The 15,739-nt window shown below is 46.0% G+C and overlaps 1 protein-coding gene across 1 annotated transcript; it reads left to right on the forward strand.

Moving 5' to 3' along the window:
• The first annotated feature begins 1,427 nt into the window (after positions 1 to 1,427).
• Positions 1,428 to 15,375, forward strand: klhl18 (kelch-like family member 18). The gene is made up of 10 exons (XM_083990891.1): positions 1,428 to 1,558; positions 4,620 to 4,750; positions 5,748 to 5,888; positions 6,342 to 6,540; positions 8,936 to 9,096; positions 10,251 to 10,387; positions 11,019 to 11,241; positions 12,014 to 12,118; positions 12,970 to 13,081; positions 14,347 to 15,375. Exons 1-10 carry the CDS (start codon positions 1,430 to 1,432, stop codon positions 14,731 to 14,733), a joined length of 1,725 nt encoding a protein of 574 aa, XP_083847017.1. The 5' UTR covers positions 1,428 to 1,429; the 3' UTR covers positions 14,734 to 15,375.
• Positions 15,376 to 15,739: the final 364 nt, after the last annotated feature.

Below are 15,739 nucleotides of genomic sequence, written 5' to 3' on the forward strand. Positions count from 1 at the left end.
CTTCTCTATCTGTCTGTTCACTTTGGGGAGACCAGAAATAGAATGGTTTCTGATCAGGCCAGTTAACATGTAGTTTTTCACAACAGGTGTTACATTGTTTGGAGACAGCCTGTAGCTTTCCAGTAGCTAGTAGAAAGGCTATCTGGGACTCAGATGGAAGCTTTTTTGGGATGTTGAGGGTGATATCTTAAAATCAAGTTGCAACAAACCCCAGAATCTTTTTTTCCTGCCTCCCCCTATGTGTCAAGATACTCTCTGCCAAATGTTATAGTTGTATGACTATTTATGCCATTGTAGTACCTAAATATTTGCATTTACATCATTTCTCCAGCAAAATGACCCCAGAAAGAGGTTTTGGCCCCTGTAGCTTTCCAGCAGCTAGTTGACCAGGTTGTCCACCAGGTTTTAATCCTTGAAGCTCCTACAGATCATTTCTGCTGTCAAACCTTTTACAACGCTGTGTGTCTGTTTTCCAAAAAACTGTGATTTTGCCCCCAGGGTATTAACCTTATTTGTGATTAAAAACTTGTTAGAAATGTGTATTATTATTTTCAGCAGCAGCAGATAAACTCAGAGCAGCATGTCAGTGTGTGTGTGTGTGTGTGTGTGTGTGTGTAACCAGGGCCGTTGCTATGAATTCTGGGCCCCCTTAAAGAATACTAAAGTGGGCCCCTCCCCCTAACTTTTCCTTTTTTTTTCTTAGACTACGTATGTATTATGGTTTTTTATTTAGCCTACTTTGTTTTGATGCTAATGCAGCATTACACTGCAAAAACTCAAGTATCTTAGCAAGAATATTTGTCTTATTTCTAGTCAAAATGTCATTTCTAGTCAAAACAAATCTCATTCTACTTAAAATAAGACTCATCATATTAAAAGTAGCTTGTTTTTAGACACTTTTTACTTCTTTCAAGCAGATTTTCACTTGGAATAAGTAGAAAAATCTGGAGCAAGTTTTTCTTCCTTATTACAAGCACAAAAAACTTACTTTCACTGGCAGATTTTTCTATTTATTGTGAATTTAAGTGAAAATGAACTAAAAACAAGTTAATTTTTAGGTAATGAGTCTTATTTTAAGTGGAAAGAGATTAGTTTTGACTAGAAATGAGACATTTGGACAAGAAATAAGACCTGGGCGCTGGGCCTAGAGTTATCATCACCTTTCTCCCCTGTACAACGGCACTGTGTGTGTGTGTGTGTGTGTGTGTGTGTGTGTGTGTGTGTGTGTGTGTGTGTGTGTGTGTGTGTGTGTGTGTGTGTGTGTGTGTGTGTGTGTGTGTGTGTGTGTGTGTGTGTGTGTGTGTGTGTGTGTGTGTAGCGGGCTGAGGCTTTTATTGTGAAGGCGCAGCAGCCCTGTCCTTGACGTCACGGCGCTGTGGGTCTACGGCGGCTCGCTGGGCTCAGACTCAGATCGCGCTTCGCTCTGACGATGGGAGACGTTCTCTGCGAAGAGCTCGAGGACCTGGTTCACTTCTCGGTCCACGACCTGCCCACGCGGGGCTATGTCGTCATGGAGGAGATCCGACGTCAGGGGAAACTCTGTGACGTCACGCTCAAGGTGAGATGAAAGGCTGCCGCCGCGGCGCGAGGAGGCTGAAGCCGTTAGCCGCTAGCCGCTAAGCTAGCTGCTGAGCTAACGGCTAAGCTAGCGGCTAACGGCTAACAACAAGCTAGCGGCGGTGACGTCACTGGTCACTGGAAGACACACGGCTCACCTTTGACCCCCAGACCTGGTCCACAATCTGGTCCTCAGTAGACCTGGTCCTCAATTTAGACCTGGTCCTAGATCTAGACCTGGTCCTAGATCTAGACCTGGTCCTAGATCTAGACCTGGTCCTCTAGACCTGGTCTACTGTGACCAGGTCTAGATTGTGGACCAGGTCTAAAGGACCAGGTTGGTCCTCTAGACCTGGTGATGTGTTCACTGTCCCTCAGTAAATCTGCCCACTGAGCTGCAGCAGCTTCATGTTGATCCTCTTAAAGTCTCAGAGGCTCAGACCGTTTACCAGACTCCATGAACGCAGCAGCAGAGTCAGTCAGCTGACCTGGTGACAGCTGTGATGTCACAGGTGACAGCTGTGACGTCACAGGTGACAGCTGTGACGTCACAGGTGACAGCTGTGACATCACAGCTGTCACCTGTGACATCAAAGGCGAGAGCGACAGATGACGTCACTGTAACCATTCATGTGTCATTACAGATATCTACAGTTCAGTTACAGATATCTGTAATTCACATAGTGGATATCTGCAACTGAACTGTAGATATCTGTAATGACACATGAATGTTACAGTGAAGGAAGAACGTAGTTGTGGATCTCTGTGTCACTGCCCGATTTGCATCGCTACCTGATTTGTGACAGCTACGTACGGCAACTCCACTAGGACAAACTTAGTTGAATTGACTTAGGATCACTGCCCTATGTGCGTCGCCACAGACGCTTTATCTTTTTATTACTTTATTAGTGATGTAAACTGAGGGTTGGTTGTGGTGGTTTGAAAACAGGAACAGAGGTAGAGACTTTTAGTGTTTACTCTCGTCTTTTCTCACCGGCCTCATCACCATGACAACCACAAACAATCACAACTACCACAACACGACTGTCTTATGACGGACGTCCGCGTTTTTTTTATTTTTTTATTTATTTTATTTTTTTATCATTTTCACAGTACCGTATTTTAAATGTACAGAACTTTAAGCAGACTTTCGCTAGACGCAAATTGGGCAGCGCCAGTTTGTCCAAGTGGAGTTGCTGTAGGCAGCTGTCCAAGATGGCAGACCAGTTTTGTCACAAATCGGGTAGTGACACTCTGAAATAACACTTGTGGATAGGAAGAACGTAGTTGTGGATCTGAAATGTTCTTTTTGACAAGAGGTAAAACTGAATTACAGATATCTGGAATGAAAAATCCAACTATTCAAAATGTAGTTAGGACCAGTCAGAAAGACGTTGTTGATATCTACAATGTTAATTCTGGAGAGTCAAACTCAGCTTTTAGATGTTAAAGGTTATAGCTACAACTTTTTCATCAAAAGGATTCATTTTTCAAAAATAATGTATCCACAGAACGTCTAGAGCGGTGCAGAATAAAAGTATTAATGTTACTGAATTTTTTAAAAATAGTATATAAATAATTGTTTAATAAATTTTGGTGGGTCCGAAATATATAAATATTTACATCTGGTTATGTTGGCAACGTCGGCATGGAATGATCTCTATGGCAACAGCATTAGAGCGTTGATGTCATGTGTAACTGCTGTAACTGGCAACTAGTACAACGGAAGTTTGGAGCGAGAGCAGCGACACCTACTGGCCAGGAGGAATTAAACTTGTAGCTATACCGTAAAACACCAAATAAGGGCCCGGGCGTTTATTTGCTTAAATCGCTCAAATCAACAGGCGTTTATTTGGGACCTGCGTTTATTAGGGACCTGCGTTTATTTGGGACCTGCGTTTATTTGGGACCTGCGTTTATTAGGGACCTGCGTTTATTAGGGACCTGCGTTTATTAGGGACCTGCGTTTATTAATAGTGTTCAACCTGGACCTCCTTCTGGGGAAAGAGGCTTCACTCCGTGGCGGCAGGCGGCGGTGGAATGATACGTGCGTTTCTCGAGACATTACTGTAAATACGGCCAGGGCGGACTCGTTCTCGGTCTCGCTGACCTCCGCCGTCCTGGCCCGCACAGGTACCAGGAGACTGAGACCCCCCGTCATGTCGGTCCTCCGCCCTTACTGATCCGCCGCAAGTTGCAAAAACCCTGCGGACGCCCAGTCTCTCCACTCCTCTCCCTCACTTCAGCAGCTGTGTTGGCTCGCTCCACCGTCCTTTTTTTATTTTTTATTGATTGAATGAATAGGCCTATAACTAATAATAATGCAACGTAGCCTAACTACATACGCGTATGAGTAATCAGAGAACAGTATGCTGTTTACGCTACTTGTAAAAGGAGTAAAGTCATTTAAAACGAGGAGCGAGCCGAGCCGACACTGTGCAGCCCAGGAGAGGTGCTGAAGTGTGGATGAGAGGAGTGGACAGACCGGGCAGGATCAGCCCAGAGGCGTCCTGTCAGTCCTCCTGGGCTCAGAGCAGAGCAGAGTGACTGACAGACCCGTGTTTCAGACCAAACACTCTATAGAAGTGATTGCTGTCGGAAGATACAACTATTTAAGACTTATATTAACACAAATATATCACTTACTTCTGCTTTAAGGGGTGAGGAGGCACTCTGGAGGGAGCGTGCCTATGTTCCCTCAGCCCTATGTTCCCTCAGCCCTATGTTCCCTCTGGACTCTCTCTACCTATCTGGACTCTCTCTATCTGGCCTGTCTAGCCTCTACCTGGTCTTTTTACTAAACTTAACCAACTCCTTTCTTCATTGCCTAAACCCAACCAATGGTGGGACCAAAGGGCTGTGGGAATAGGGCCTAATTTTCAGTGACGACAAAAGTTAGAAATGAGGGAACATAGGGCTGTGGGAACATAGGGATGACCCCACTCTGGATACGCAAATACACACACTAAAGCTATGAAAAAGTGAGTTTTACATAATGTCCCTTTAACTCCTCTGGCCCCATGTGACCTCATCAGTAGTCCTGTGTCCTGGTCTCTCCTCAGGTGGGGGACCATAAGTTCAGCGCTCACCGGATCGTCCTGGCTGCCTCCATCCCATACTTCCACGCCATGTTCACCAACGACATGGTGGAGTGTAAACAAGATGAGATCCTCATGCAGGGCATGGACCCCAGGTAGGTCCACAGCAGTCCACTAGAGTCCACTACGGTCCACTACAGTCCACTAGAGTCCACTACGGTCCACTACAGTCCACTAGAGTCCACTACGGTGCACTACAGTCTGCATCAGTCCACTACAGTCTCCATCAGTCTGTATGAGTCCACTAGAGTCCACCTTAGTCCACTAGGGTCCACAGTAGGGATGGGCATTAATTTTCTAACCGAGTAACCTAACCTGGTGTTACCCGGGTAACCGAATACTGTAGTAAAAAATAAAGCGCAGCCGGTGCATAAATGCTCTCTGTCCATCAGACAGTCACATCACTGACACACAGCGTCGTCAGACTAAATATCAGGTGATAATAAGAGTAGAGATGGAGTTTAAGATGCTCATACGGGGCAGATGTGCATCTTTATGCCGCAGCATAAATGCGCTGCATGCACTCTGAGCGCCGAGCGCAGCGCATTTATGCTGCGGCTGCCTCGGAGGAGAAAACTTTTTTTTTTCTCATTAGCGGTGTTTATTTATTAGTCCACTACATGTTGGTGCCTTCGGTCCTCTCTGCCTCGCATCGTCTCAGGAAATAACTGGGAAGGTTTCACAATGTTTGTAAACTGAAAGCAGCAGATTTTCTACCAGACTTGATGACACCTGTCGTCTCCGAGGGAACCACCACAGATTATTGTAAAAGGAAACTGTTTAACGCTACAAAAAGCTGAACCACGACATGATGATGTAGTTTGATCCGACACTAGACTGTTGCTCTAACGTGACGTTTTTTTAATCCTAGGTTAACCGGGTAATACATTCATAACCGAGTAGCAGATTACCTACTTGGGTACCCGGGTACTCGAGTAACCATGCACATCCCTAGTCCACATGAGTCCAGTAGAGTTGCATGAGTTCACTAGAGTTGCATGAGTCCACTAGACTCCTCCTGAGACCAGTTTGTCTCTAGTCTGTCTCCAGTCTAACCTGTCTCTCTGTCCCTCTGTCTCTCTGCCTCTGCAGCGCCCTGGAGGCTCTCATCAACTTTGCGTACAGCGGCCATGTTGCCATCGACCAGCAGAACGTGCAGTCTCTTCTGATTGGCTCCAGCTTCCTGCAGCTGCAGAACGTGAAGGACGCCTGCTGCTCCTTCCTCCAGGAGAGGTTGGTCACCATGGTTACAGCCAACCACAGCCCTTCAAAGTGCAGGAAAAACACAGTTTTTATTTGGACCTAACCAACTGCTGATCGGCGGCGCTAACCCTGGGCGGAGGGATACGTGAGTTGGTTAGGTCCAAATAAAAACTGTGTTTTTCCTGCACTTTGAAGGGCTGGAAAAAATTATATTATAGTGAACAATGGAACTGTGTATTTTTTTTCAGGTAAAACCTCTTTTAGGCCGTGAAAATAGGCCGTTTCTTTGGGTCTGTTCACAACACTGTATGTTGTAAATCTCTGGGCAGGGCTATTATGGGCTGGCGTTGCTAACGGGAGGAGTGCAGAGAGTCTTCTACTGCAATTAAAGTACTTAGGGGCTATTTGGAGATCATACAACCACACTTTAGAAACATGATACTATCCCTTTAACCCCTTCCTGTCCTGTCCCGTCCTGTCCAGGCTGCACCCTAAGAACTGCCTGGGCGTGCGTCAGTTCGCTGAGACCATGATGTGCACGACGCTGTACGACTCGGCCAGCAGCTTCCTGCACCAGCACTTTGTGGACGTGTCCCTGTCCGAGGAGTTCCTGGGTCTGAGGACCGAGGAGGTTCTGGAGCTGGTCGGCTGCGACGAGCTCAACGTGAAGGAGGAGGAGCAGGTGAGTCTGTCTGTCAGTTCTCTAAAGGTGCTTTTCCACTACACTGTCACAGCTCGGCTCGGCTCGGTAAAGGAGCTTTTCCACTACAGCTGAGTGCACTGCATTGTCCATTTCTCTTTTTTCGATCCTCTCGTCAGCTCCAAACTCACTCGTCTGCACCTCGATCACCGTCCACAGTGGTTTTACACACATATTGAGAGCTGTTGCCCAGTAAACACACACACACACACACACACACACACACACACACACACACACACACACACACACACACACACACACACACACACACACACACACACACACACACACACACACACCTTTTCCATTATTATGCTAATTCCTGCTTCTTGACATGGTACCTTGATGTCTTTTTTTAATTTATTTTTTGGCTTTTCATGCCTTTATTCGATAGGACAGTTGAGAGTGTGACAGGAAATGGGAGGCAAAGATGGGGGGGAATGACATGCAGGATAGGGCCGTCCGACGCAGGACTCGAACCGGGGCCGCCTGCAGCGAGGACTATAGCCTCAACACATGGTGCGGGTGCTCTACCAACTGAGCTAAACACCACCCCGGTACCTTGATGTCTAACAGTAATGTTAGTAACATGCTTTGGTCAGAAAAACAGCTGGTTTTCTACACACCAGTTTCACAGCCCTGATCTAAACGGTCGGTTTAGAAGCTTCGCTCTGGTAGCTGAGGTAACCATGGGAGCGAGGGCTTGAATATTCACATCACCCGGCTTGTGATGTAATAAGTCGGGTGAAATTAAAACGGCTTGTTAACTCATTGAGTGCCACGCTCCTTTCCAAAGTTTTAGTCAAGTGTACCGGCAATTTAGACCATTTTTTACTTTTTATGTAGAGCCATAGTGTATTCTATATTATTGCCACCAACACATACTGTGGCTCAATTGATCGAAAGTGGCCACAAACCGTTTGTTTCTACGTGCCTCCGTTCCTGAGAAAAGTCAAGCTAAACATGGCTGGGTTTCACCAAAATCCCTCCTTTTTTTCTAGAAAAGGAGATAGAGCGTCTTTTATGAAAGGTGCGCTGTTTGTGTCTGTCGCTCTTCTCACACTCGCATTTCTGGATCAAAGGGCTCGTATAAGATAAATATATACAACAGTTGTTGTTCTATTCACAAAACCACCATTGGGGGCGGGGGGGGGGGGGGGGGGGGGGGCGCCACTAAACAACAATAACACAGACGCACCGTGCCGTGTCACAGCTTCTCGCCGCGGAGCGTGAGGGTCAGTCGGCCACCGCGGCTCGGGAAGACCGGTCCCGCCGGTGGTCGCGGTCCTTCTGTGGTTCGGGTCGGTGGTGCCGGTCTGCTTTGGCCCAGAGACCATCAGATTTTACCGCGGGAGGACTTTGGGGAGGACACGGTGTTGCTCCAGCTGAAGACCGGGCGGACTGTCGGCTGAGAGCTTCCTGGTTCAGCTCCGAGCAGCTGCAGCAGCTGGAGCAGCAGCGCGGGTGAGAGCAGAGCAGCTGCTGCATCTGCATGCAGAACTCGTTTGCAGAAGCCGAGTTATGATAAAAACTTCCAGATCATGAGCTGTCATGTGACTTTGATCGTCATCTATTTCAGTTCTCCTCGTCGTAGAGTCCCCAAATTTACATATAATGTGTATTAAAGTGTCTATTTTCATAATTTAAAAAAAAAGCAAAAAACGTAAAATTACGTTTTCGGCACTCAACGCATGGGAACGAAAAACGAGAAATTACGTGGTTGGCACTCAATGAGTTAAGAGACACATTTTCTGACTATGGCAGTTTACAAAATGTTGACGTAGTCGTCAAGACTGACGTTTAAGGAGTGAGGAGGCAAATACACACTAAAGCTATGAAAGTGAGTTTTGCATAATATGTCCCCTTTAACTCAGGTGAACAAATAACAACAGTGTTGTTGTTGTTTTTGAAATTTCCGGGTTTGATTCTCATGTGGGACGTCGCGCTGCACTCTTCCACAGCCGACGCTCTGTCCAATCAGTGGAAGGCAGTCGGCTGACGTCACGTTATAGTATTGCTTCGGCTGCTTGGAACCAGGTACTAGGGCTGGTGGAAAAGCAAAAGAAGCAGGCCGTGCCGTGCCGTGCCGCTCCGTGCCGTGCCGCTCCGTGCCGTGCCGTGCCGTGCCAGTGGAAAAGCGCCATAACAGATGCTGAATCTCAGTTAGAAGTCGGGTCTGTTTCTATTTGCTACAAGTTCTGGTGAATGAACAAAACCTCTCAGAGCCACGATCGCCTGTTTGAGTCCTGTCTAAGCTGCTTCATTCCTGCTCCAGTTCTCAACGGGCCTGAACGTTAAAAGTGTTTTATTATTCTGAGTCCGTTGCCATGGGGCTTGTAGTCAGCTGTGTGTGTCTCCATGGTTACCTGTGCAGGTGTTCGAGGCGGTGCTGGCCTGGGTGCACCACGACCGGGACCAGAGGGAGGGGCTTCTCCCCGAGCTGCTGTCCAGGATCAGACTGCCGCTCTGTCGCCCCCAGTTCCTGTCGGACCGAGTCCAGCAGGACGAGCTGGTCCGCTGCTGCCACCGCTGCAGGTAGGGGTCAAAGGTCAGGGGTCAAAGGTCAGGTAGAGCTGGTCCGCTGCTGCCACCGCTGCAGGTAGGGGTCAGAGGTCAGAGGTCAAAGGTCAGGTAGAGCTGGTCCGCTGCTGCCACCGCTGCAGGTAGGGGTCAAAGGTCAGGTAGAGCTGGTCCGCTGCAGGTAGGGGTCAAAGGTCAGGGGTCAGGTAGAGCTGGTCCGCTGCTGCCACCGCTGCAGGTAGGGGTCAGAGGTCAGAGGTCAGGGGTCAAAGGTCAGAGGTCAAAGGTCACCCTGATATGTCAGTCAGTGCTGAAGGAAACAGACTCTGTTGCTAACTGTGTTAAACAACAATGGTGTTAGTTTCTTTTTTGTTACAACAGTCGCTAGTTGTCAAGTTCTTCAGGCTGTTTAATCCTCTAGAACAGTGGTTCTCAAACTTTTTTACACCAAGGACCCTAAATTGACACAAGTTAGACCACGGACCCCCATTGGACAAAATTTTGAAGCAAAAATGAGAAATACACAAATATTTGTTCTAAGACTGAAGAACATTACTTTTTTAGGCAATGTACGTTCAAATTAGGGCCAATGGCGTGAATCTTTGCAAATATTGTCGAGCAATTTCTGGAAAAAAATGTTACATTTTTTTACCGAAAAGTTGAAAACATTTATTTTTTTTAAATATTAAAAATTCTATTTTCTATTTTCTAGAAAAAAGTGGTAAAATTTCTGTAAATAACAATTCTAGAAAAAAGTGGTGAAATTTCTCAAAAAAAGGTTACATTTCTCAAAAAAAGTTTAAAAAAAATTCTAGAAAAAGTGGTAACATTTAAAAAAAAAATAAAAAGTAAAGTAAAAAAAAAATTATTAAAAAAGAAAAAACTTCTAGAAAAAAGTGGGAAAATTTCAAGAAAAAGTTGGGACCTCACTTTGACAACCACTGCTCTAGAATGAATGAATGGTGTTAAAACACTTCTAATGCACTTGGTTTGTGTTTTATTCTAATTAATAACAGAAGATGGGTTTTAGTTTTATGTTCAACTGGCGTCTGTTTATTAAAATGATGATTTACATTGTGTGTGTGTGTGTGTGTGTGTGTGTGTGTGTGTGTGTGTGTGTGTGTGTGTGTGTGTGTGTGTGTGTGTGTGTGTGTGTGTGTGTGTGTCAGGGACCTGGTGGATGAAGCGAAGGATTTCCACCTGATGCCCGAGCGCCGTCCTCACCTGCCGACCTTTAAGACCAGACAGAGATGCTGCTCGTCCATCACAGGACTCATCTACGCCGTGGGAGGCCTCAACAGCTCAGGTAACACCTTCAACCTTCCACCTTCAACCTTCTACCTTCCACCTTCCACCTTCAACCTTCCACCTTCAACCTTCCACCTTCAACCTTCAACCTTTAAAGGGATACGCCAACATTTTTTTTTCGTGTCTTGCCTCACTCCCGAGTCCATGACCAGCAGATAGACACCATCCTTTCCACTGTGCGTGCAGTAACCATGGAGATAGAGCCGTATCGCCGTAATTAGCTTAGCTCAAACACTGGAAGTGTATAGGTAGTGTTAGCCTGCCTCCACCTAAAGTCGCTAATTAGCTTAGCTCAAACACTGGAAGTGTATAGGTAGTGTTAGCCTGCCTCCACCTAAAGTCGCTAATTAGCTTAGCTCAAACACTGGAAGTGTATGGGTAGTGTTAGCCTGCCTCCACCTAAAGTCGCTAATTAGCTTAGCTCAAACGCTGGAAGTGTATGGGTAGTGTTAGCCTGCCTCCACCTAAAGTCGCTAATTAGCTTAGCTCAAACGCTGGAAGTGTATGGGTAGTGTTAGCCTAACACCTAAGACTTTAGGTAGGAGGCAGGCTAACACAGCTAAAAATGTTGGCTTATCCCTTTAACCTTCCACCTTCAACCCCCCCTCACCTGTTGACTCCTCCTCCAGGCGACTCCTTGAACGTGGTGGAAGTGTTCGATCCGATCGGGAACTTCTGGGAGCGCTGCCAGCCAATGAGGACGGCTCGCAGCAGAGTGGGCGTTGCCGTGGTGAACGGGCTGCTGTACGCCATCGGCGGCTACGACGGCCAATCACGGCTCAGCACGGTGGAGGTGTACAACCCCGAGACCGACAGCTGGACGCACGTGTCCAGCATGAACAGCCAGCGCAGGTACGATCAATACTCACCGCCAGGGTTGCAAAATTCCGGGAATTTTCAAAGTTGGAAATTTTCCATGGGAATTTATGGAAATTAACGGGAATATATGGGAATAAACGGGAATAAATCTGAAATTTACAAAATTTAAGGTTGGCCCTTAACAGGGAACTTAAATATAGTTGGGGGAAATATATTGTAGCATAATCTTGGCTAAAACAACCAGATTTAATGCAAGGCTATTCTATTCCAGGCTATTCCTCAATCACATGCACACTGCACACTGCTTACTTTTTTTTATTTGGGGGTGGGGGGGGGTGAGGGGGGGTAGTAATATTTTACTCAACATTCATCATGTTTTTGTTTTTCAGTAAAAGAATTGATTGTTCATACAACAATTAAAACTTGATAAAGTTCTACTCACAAATAAATCTGTTGAAATGTCGTGTTTTTTTTATTGTATTATTTTGCATGGATGTCTGTATATGTCAAAAAAAAATTACATTTATGTTTGGATATGATACAGCTTGTTTAAATTACCCCCAATTTCCAGTTAATTCCCATAAATTCCCAATAATTCCCATAATTCCCATGGAAAGTTTCCAATTTGGAATATTTCTAAAATTCCCCAGTTTAACTTCCCATGGAAAGTTTCTGGAAATATTCCGGAAATTTACTGGAAAATTTCCACCCTTTTGCAACCCTACTCATCGCTAACGGCGATCGGTTCGATCAGTTCGATCGGTTCGGACGGTAACCTGGGTAACCTGACTGCTGTCGTCCACAGCGCCATGGGAACCGTGGTGATCGACGGACACATCTACGTGTGCGGCGGCTACGACGGGAAGTCGTCGCTGAACTCGGTGGAGTGCTACTCTCCGGAGAGCGACAGGTGAGGTCACCACCATGTCATGATGATGTCACTGTGAGCCAGTCAGTAGGTGGAACGTCGAGTGAGACGAGGGCTCTGATTGGCCGTTTGAACCGGGGGGGGCGGGGCTTAAACTTTACTTTATTGTTTTATTGTACGTGGACAGTCCCAATTAATCAACTGCATTAAACACAGTAAAAAGGGCTTTAGCCAGCATGGCTAATATCCTGCTGTAGTCCCCGGCCAGATGACAATGGGCATCCTAAAAAACAACAACAACAACAACAACATATTACAACACAATGATTAAAAGGAATCACTAGGGATAGAACAGGTAGGCATCAGTACAATCATGCAGAGACAGCACATAGAAACATAGAAACATACAATAGCAACACATGCAACACACCAGTAATCACACACAATAGGCTACATCAACACATCCTGTACTACACATTCTGGGATGCAGACAGACAGGGCTGCATGCAGACATCACGTAGACAGATAAAACACAGACAGGCAGCATGAACAATATCTTAGTGGGTACAGGTGTAGTTATGAGCGAGCCATGTTTTTAGTTTGGATGTAAAAGTGCAGTATGTATGTATTTCTTTAATATGGTGGGAAGTGAGTTCCAGTGTTGTAATGCTTTAACAGAAAACGATAGCTGGCTAAATGTACTTTTCCTGAATGGGACTGTTAAGTCACCACGAGTGGCGCTTCTAGTGATCTGACCAGTGTTATTGTGTTGGTTTATGAATGAGTTCAATGGTGGAGGAGCTAAACCTCCATTCATTCTGAGCTGTTAGAAGGTCAGAGGTGTTGTTGTTGTTTACCTGTTGTTGTTGTTGTTGACTGTGACCTTGTTGCAGGTGGACGGTGGTGACGGAGATGAGTGCCAGCCGCAGCGCCGCAGGTGTCACCGTGTTTGACGGACGCATCTTTGTCTCCGGCGGCCATGACGGTTTACAGATCTTCAACACGGTCAGTTGATCTGTTTGTGTCCCCGTGGGGGGGTTAACTCATTGAGTGCCAAAAATGAGATTTTTCGTTTTTCGCTTTTTTTTAAATTATGAAAATAGACACTTTAATACACATTATATGTAAATTTGGGGACTCTACGACGAGGAGAACTGAAATAGATGACGATCAAAGTCACATGACAGCTCATGATCTGGAAGTTTTTATCATAACTCGGCTTCTGCAAACCGAGTTCTGCATGTGGATGCAGCGCAGCGGTGACGTTGACTGGTTGAACCCCCCCGCCCCCGATGGTGGTTTTGTGAATAGAACAACCATTGTTGTATATATTTATCTTATACGAGCCCTTTGATCCAGAAATGCGAGTGTCAGAAGAGCGACAGACACAAACAGCGCACCTTTCATAAAAGACGCTCTATCTCCTTTTCTAGAAAAAAAGGAGGGATTTTGGTGAAACCCAGCCATGTTGAGCTTGACTTTTCTCAGGAACGGAGGCACGTAGAAACAAACGGTTTGTGGCTATTTGAAGCATTAAGTTAAACCTTTCAATTGAGCTACAGTATGTGTTGGTGGCAATAATATAGAATACACTATGGCTCTACATAAAAAGTCAAAAATGGTCTAAATTGCCGGTACAGGGGGGGTAGCAGCCCGTTGTTGTTTACCTCGTTGTTTCTATCTTGCCACAAAGAAATGGGTCCTTTGCCACCAAAGTTACCAACACTAGATGGTTCTGTCAGGCTCTCTGTCCGACTCATTGGGCTGTTTCTCTTTTTCTTTTTCGTTAGCACTTCTTGTCTCTGTTTTCATCTGATATCCACAGATACATCTGTCACATCACCATAGCTGGTAACTTTTTATTTTTGTAACTGAGATCTACCATCGTTGGTTTTACATCTGCCACTGTTGCCACTTTCATGTTTTACCTATTATTACTTTATTTATTACTATCAATACTATGAATAACCATGCTGCTATGAGCACTTTGCACTGTGCCTACCTCATACATGTTGTTGTCTAAGTGTTGTCCATTGTCTAACTGTGTCTGTTTATGCCTCATCTTTGTATAGTAGCTTGTATTCTGTGTATTTTATTACTTTTATGTTATGTGTAGAGACTACAGATGGAAACTAGCTGGGAGCTAAATCTGGTGCAACCATCTTTTCTTTAAAAAAAAAAAAGATTAATGTAATTGCACATTGTCCCTTATTACATAAACGAATAAACTAAACTAAACTGTTGTTGATGTGTTGTTGTTTACTCGGCAGGTGGAGTACTACAACCACCACACCAACCGCTGGCACCCGGCGGCCTCGATGCTCAACAAGCGCTGTCGCCACGGCGCCGCGTCGCTAGGCAGCCACATGTACGTGGTGGGCGGCTACGACGGCTCGGGCTTCCTGAGCGGCGCCGAGGTGTTCAGCTCGGCCTCGGGCCAGTGGAGCCTCCTGGTCGCCATGGCGACGCGCCGCAGCCGCGTGTCGCTGGTCTCCACGGCGGCGCGGCTCTACGCCGTCGGCGGCTACGACGGACAGTCCAACCTCAGCTCGCTGGAGATGTTCAACCCCGACACCAACCGCTGGACCTTCATGGCGCCCATGGTGTCGCACGAGGGGGGGGTGGGCGTGGGCTGCGTGCCGCTGCAGCCCGCCTAAACCGGCCAATCGGAGGCCGAGCATCGACGTGCTGCTGCTGCTGACCGCGGGCGGGGCGGGCGGCGCCCCCCGGTGGCGTTGACTGAGCTTTATCGGTACGACGGCCAGGCTCGGACCTGCACACTGACGCCAGGCCTGTGGGATTATGGGTAAAACTGTAGAGCTAGCCTAGCCCGCGCAGGCTAGCTCCTAGCATGTGGACCAAGTCACGACCAATATCTTCTACATGACGGGAAGCGGCTCCTCGCCACGACACCCAGCTGCTGGCGGGAGGCAGAGGTGCTACTGGTCTGAGATCAGTGATCAATGATTAGAGACAGGGCCGTTGTATAGGGGAGAAAGGTGGTGATAACTCTAGGGGCCCAGCGCCCAGTGGGGCCCATAAAAAACCCCAGTAGTCTAATCTTTGTATGACTGATTTATTCTGCATAAGACCCTGACTAATACTCATAGTACACTGTAAAAACTCTACATCTTTACAAGAATATTTGTCTTATTTCTTGTCCAAATGTCTCATTTCTAGTCAAAACTAATCTCTTTCCACTTAAAATAAGACTCATCACCTAAAAATTAACTTGTTTTTAGATCATTTTCACTTAAATTCACAATAAGTAGAAAAATCTGCCAGTGAAAGTAAGTTTTTTGTGCTTGTAATAAGGAAGAAAAACTTGCTCCACTATCAGATTTTTTCTACTTATTCCAAGTGAAAATCTGCTTGAAAGAAGTAAAAAAGTGTCTAAAAACAAGCTACTTTTAATATGATGAGTCTTATTTTAAGTAGAATGAGATTTGTTTTGACTAGAAATAAGACAAATATTCTTGCTAAGATACTTGAGTTTTTGCAGTGTAATGCTGCATTAGCATCAAAACAAAGAAGGCTAAATAAAAAACCATAATACATACGTAGTCTAAGAAAAAAAAAGGAAAAGTTAGGGGGAGGGGCCCACTTTAGTATTCTTTAAGGGGGCCCAGATCTCCTAGCAACGGCCCTGGTTAGAGATCAATG

The sequence above is a fragment of the Trachurus trachurus genome (assembly GCF_905171665.1).
Source record: "Trachurus trachurus genome assembly, chromosome: 17".
NCBI classification, from domain to species: Eukaryota; Metazoa; Chordata; class Actinopteri; order Carangiformes; family Carangidae; genus Trachurus; species Trachurus trachurus.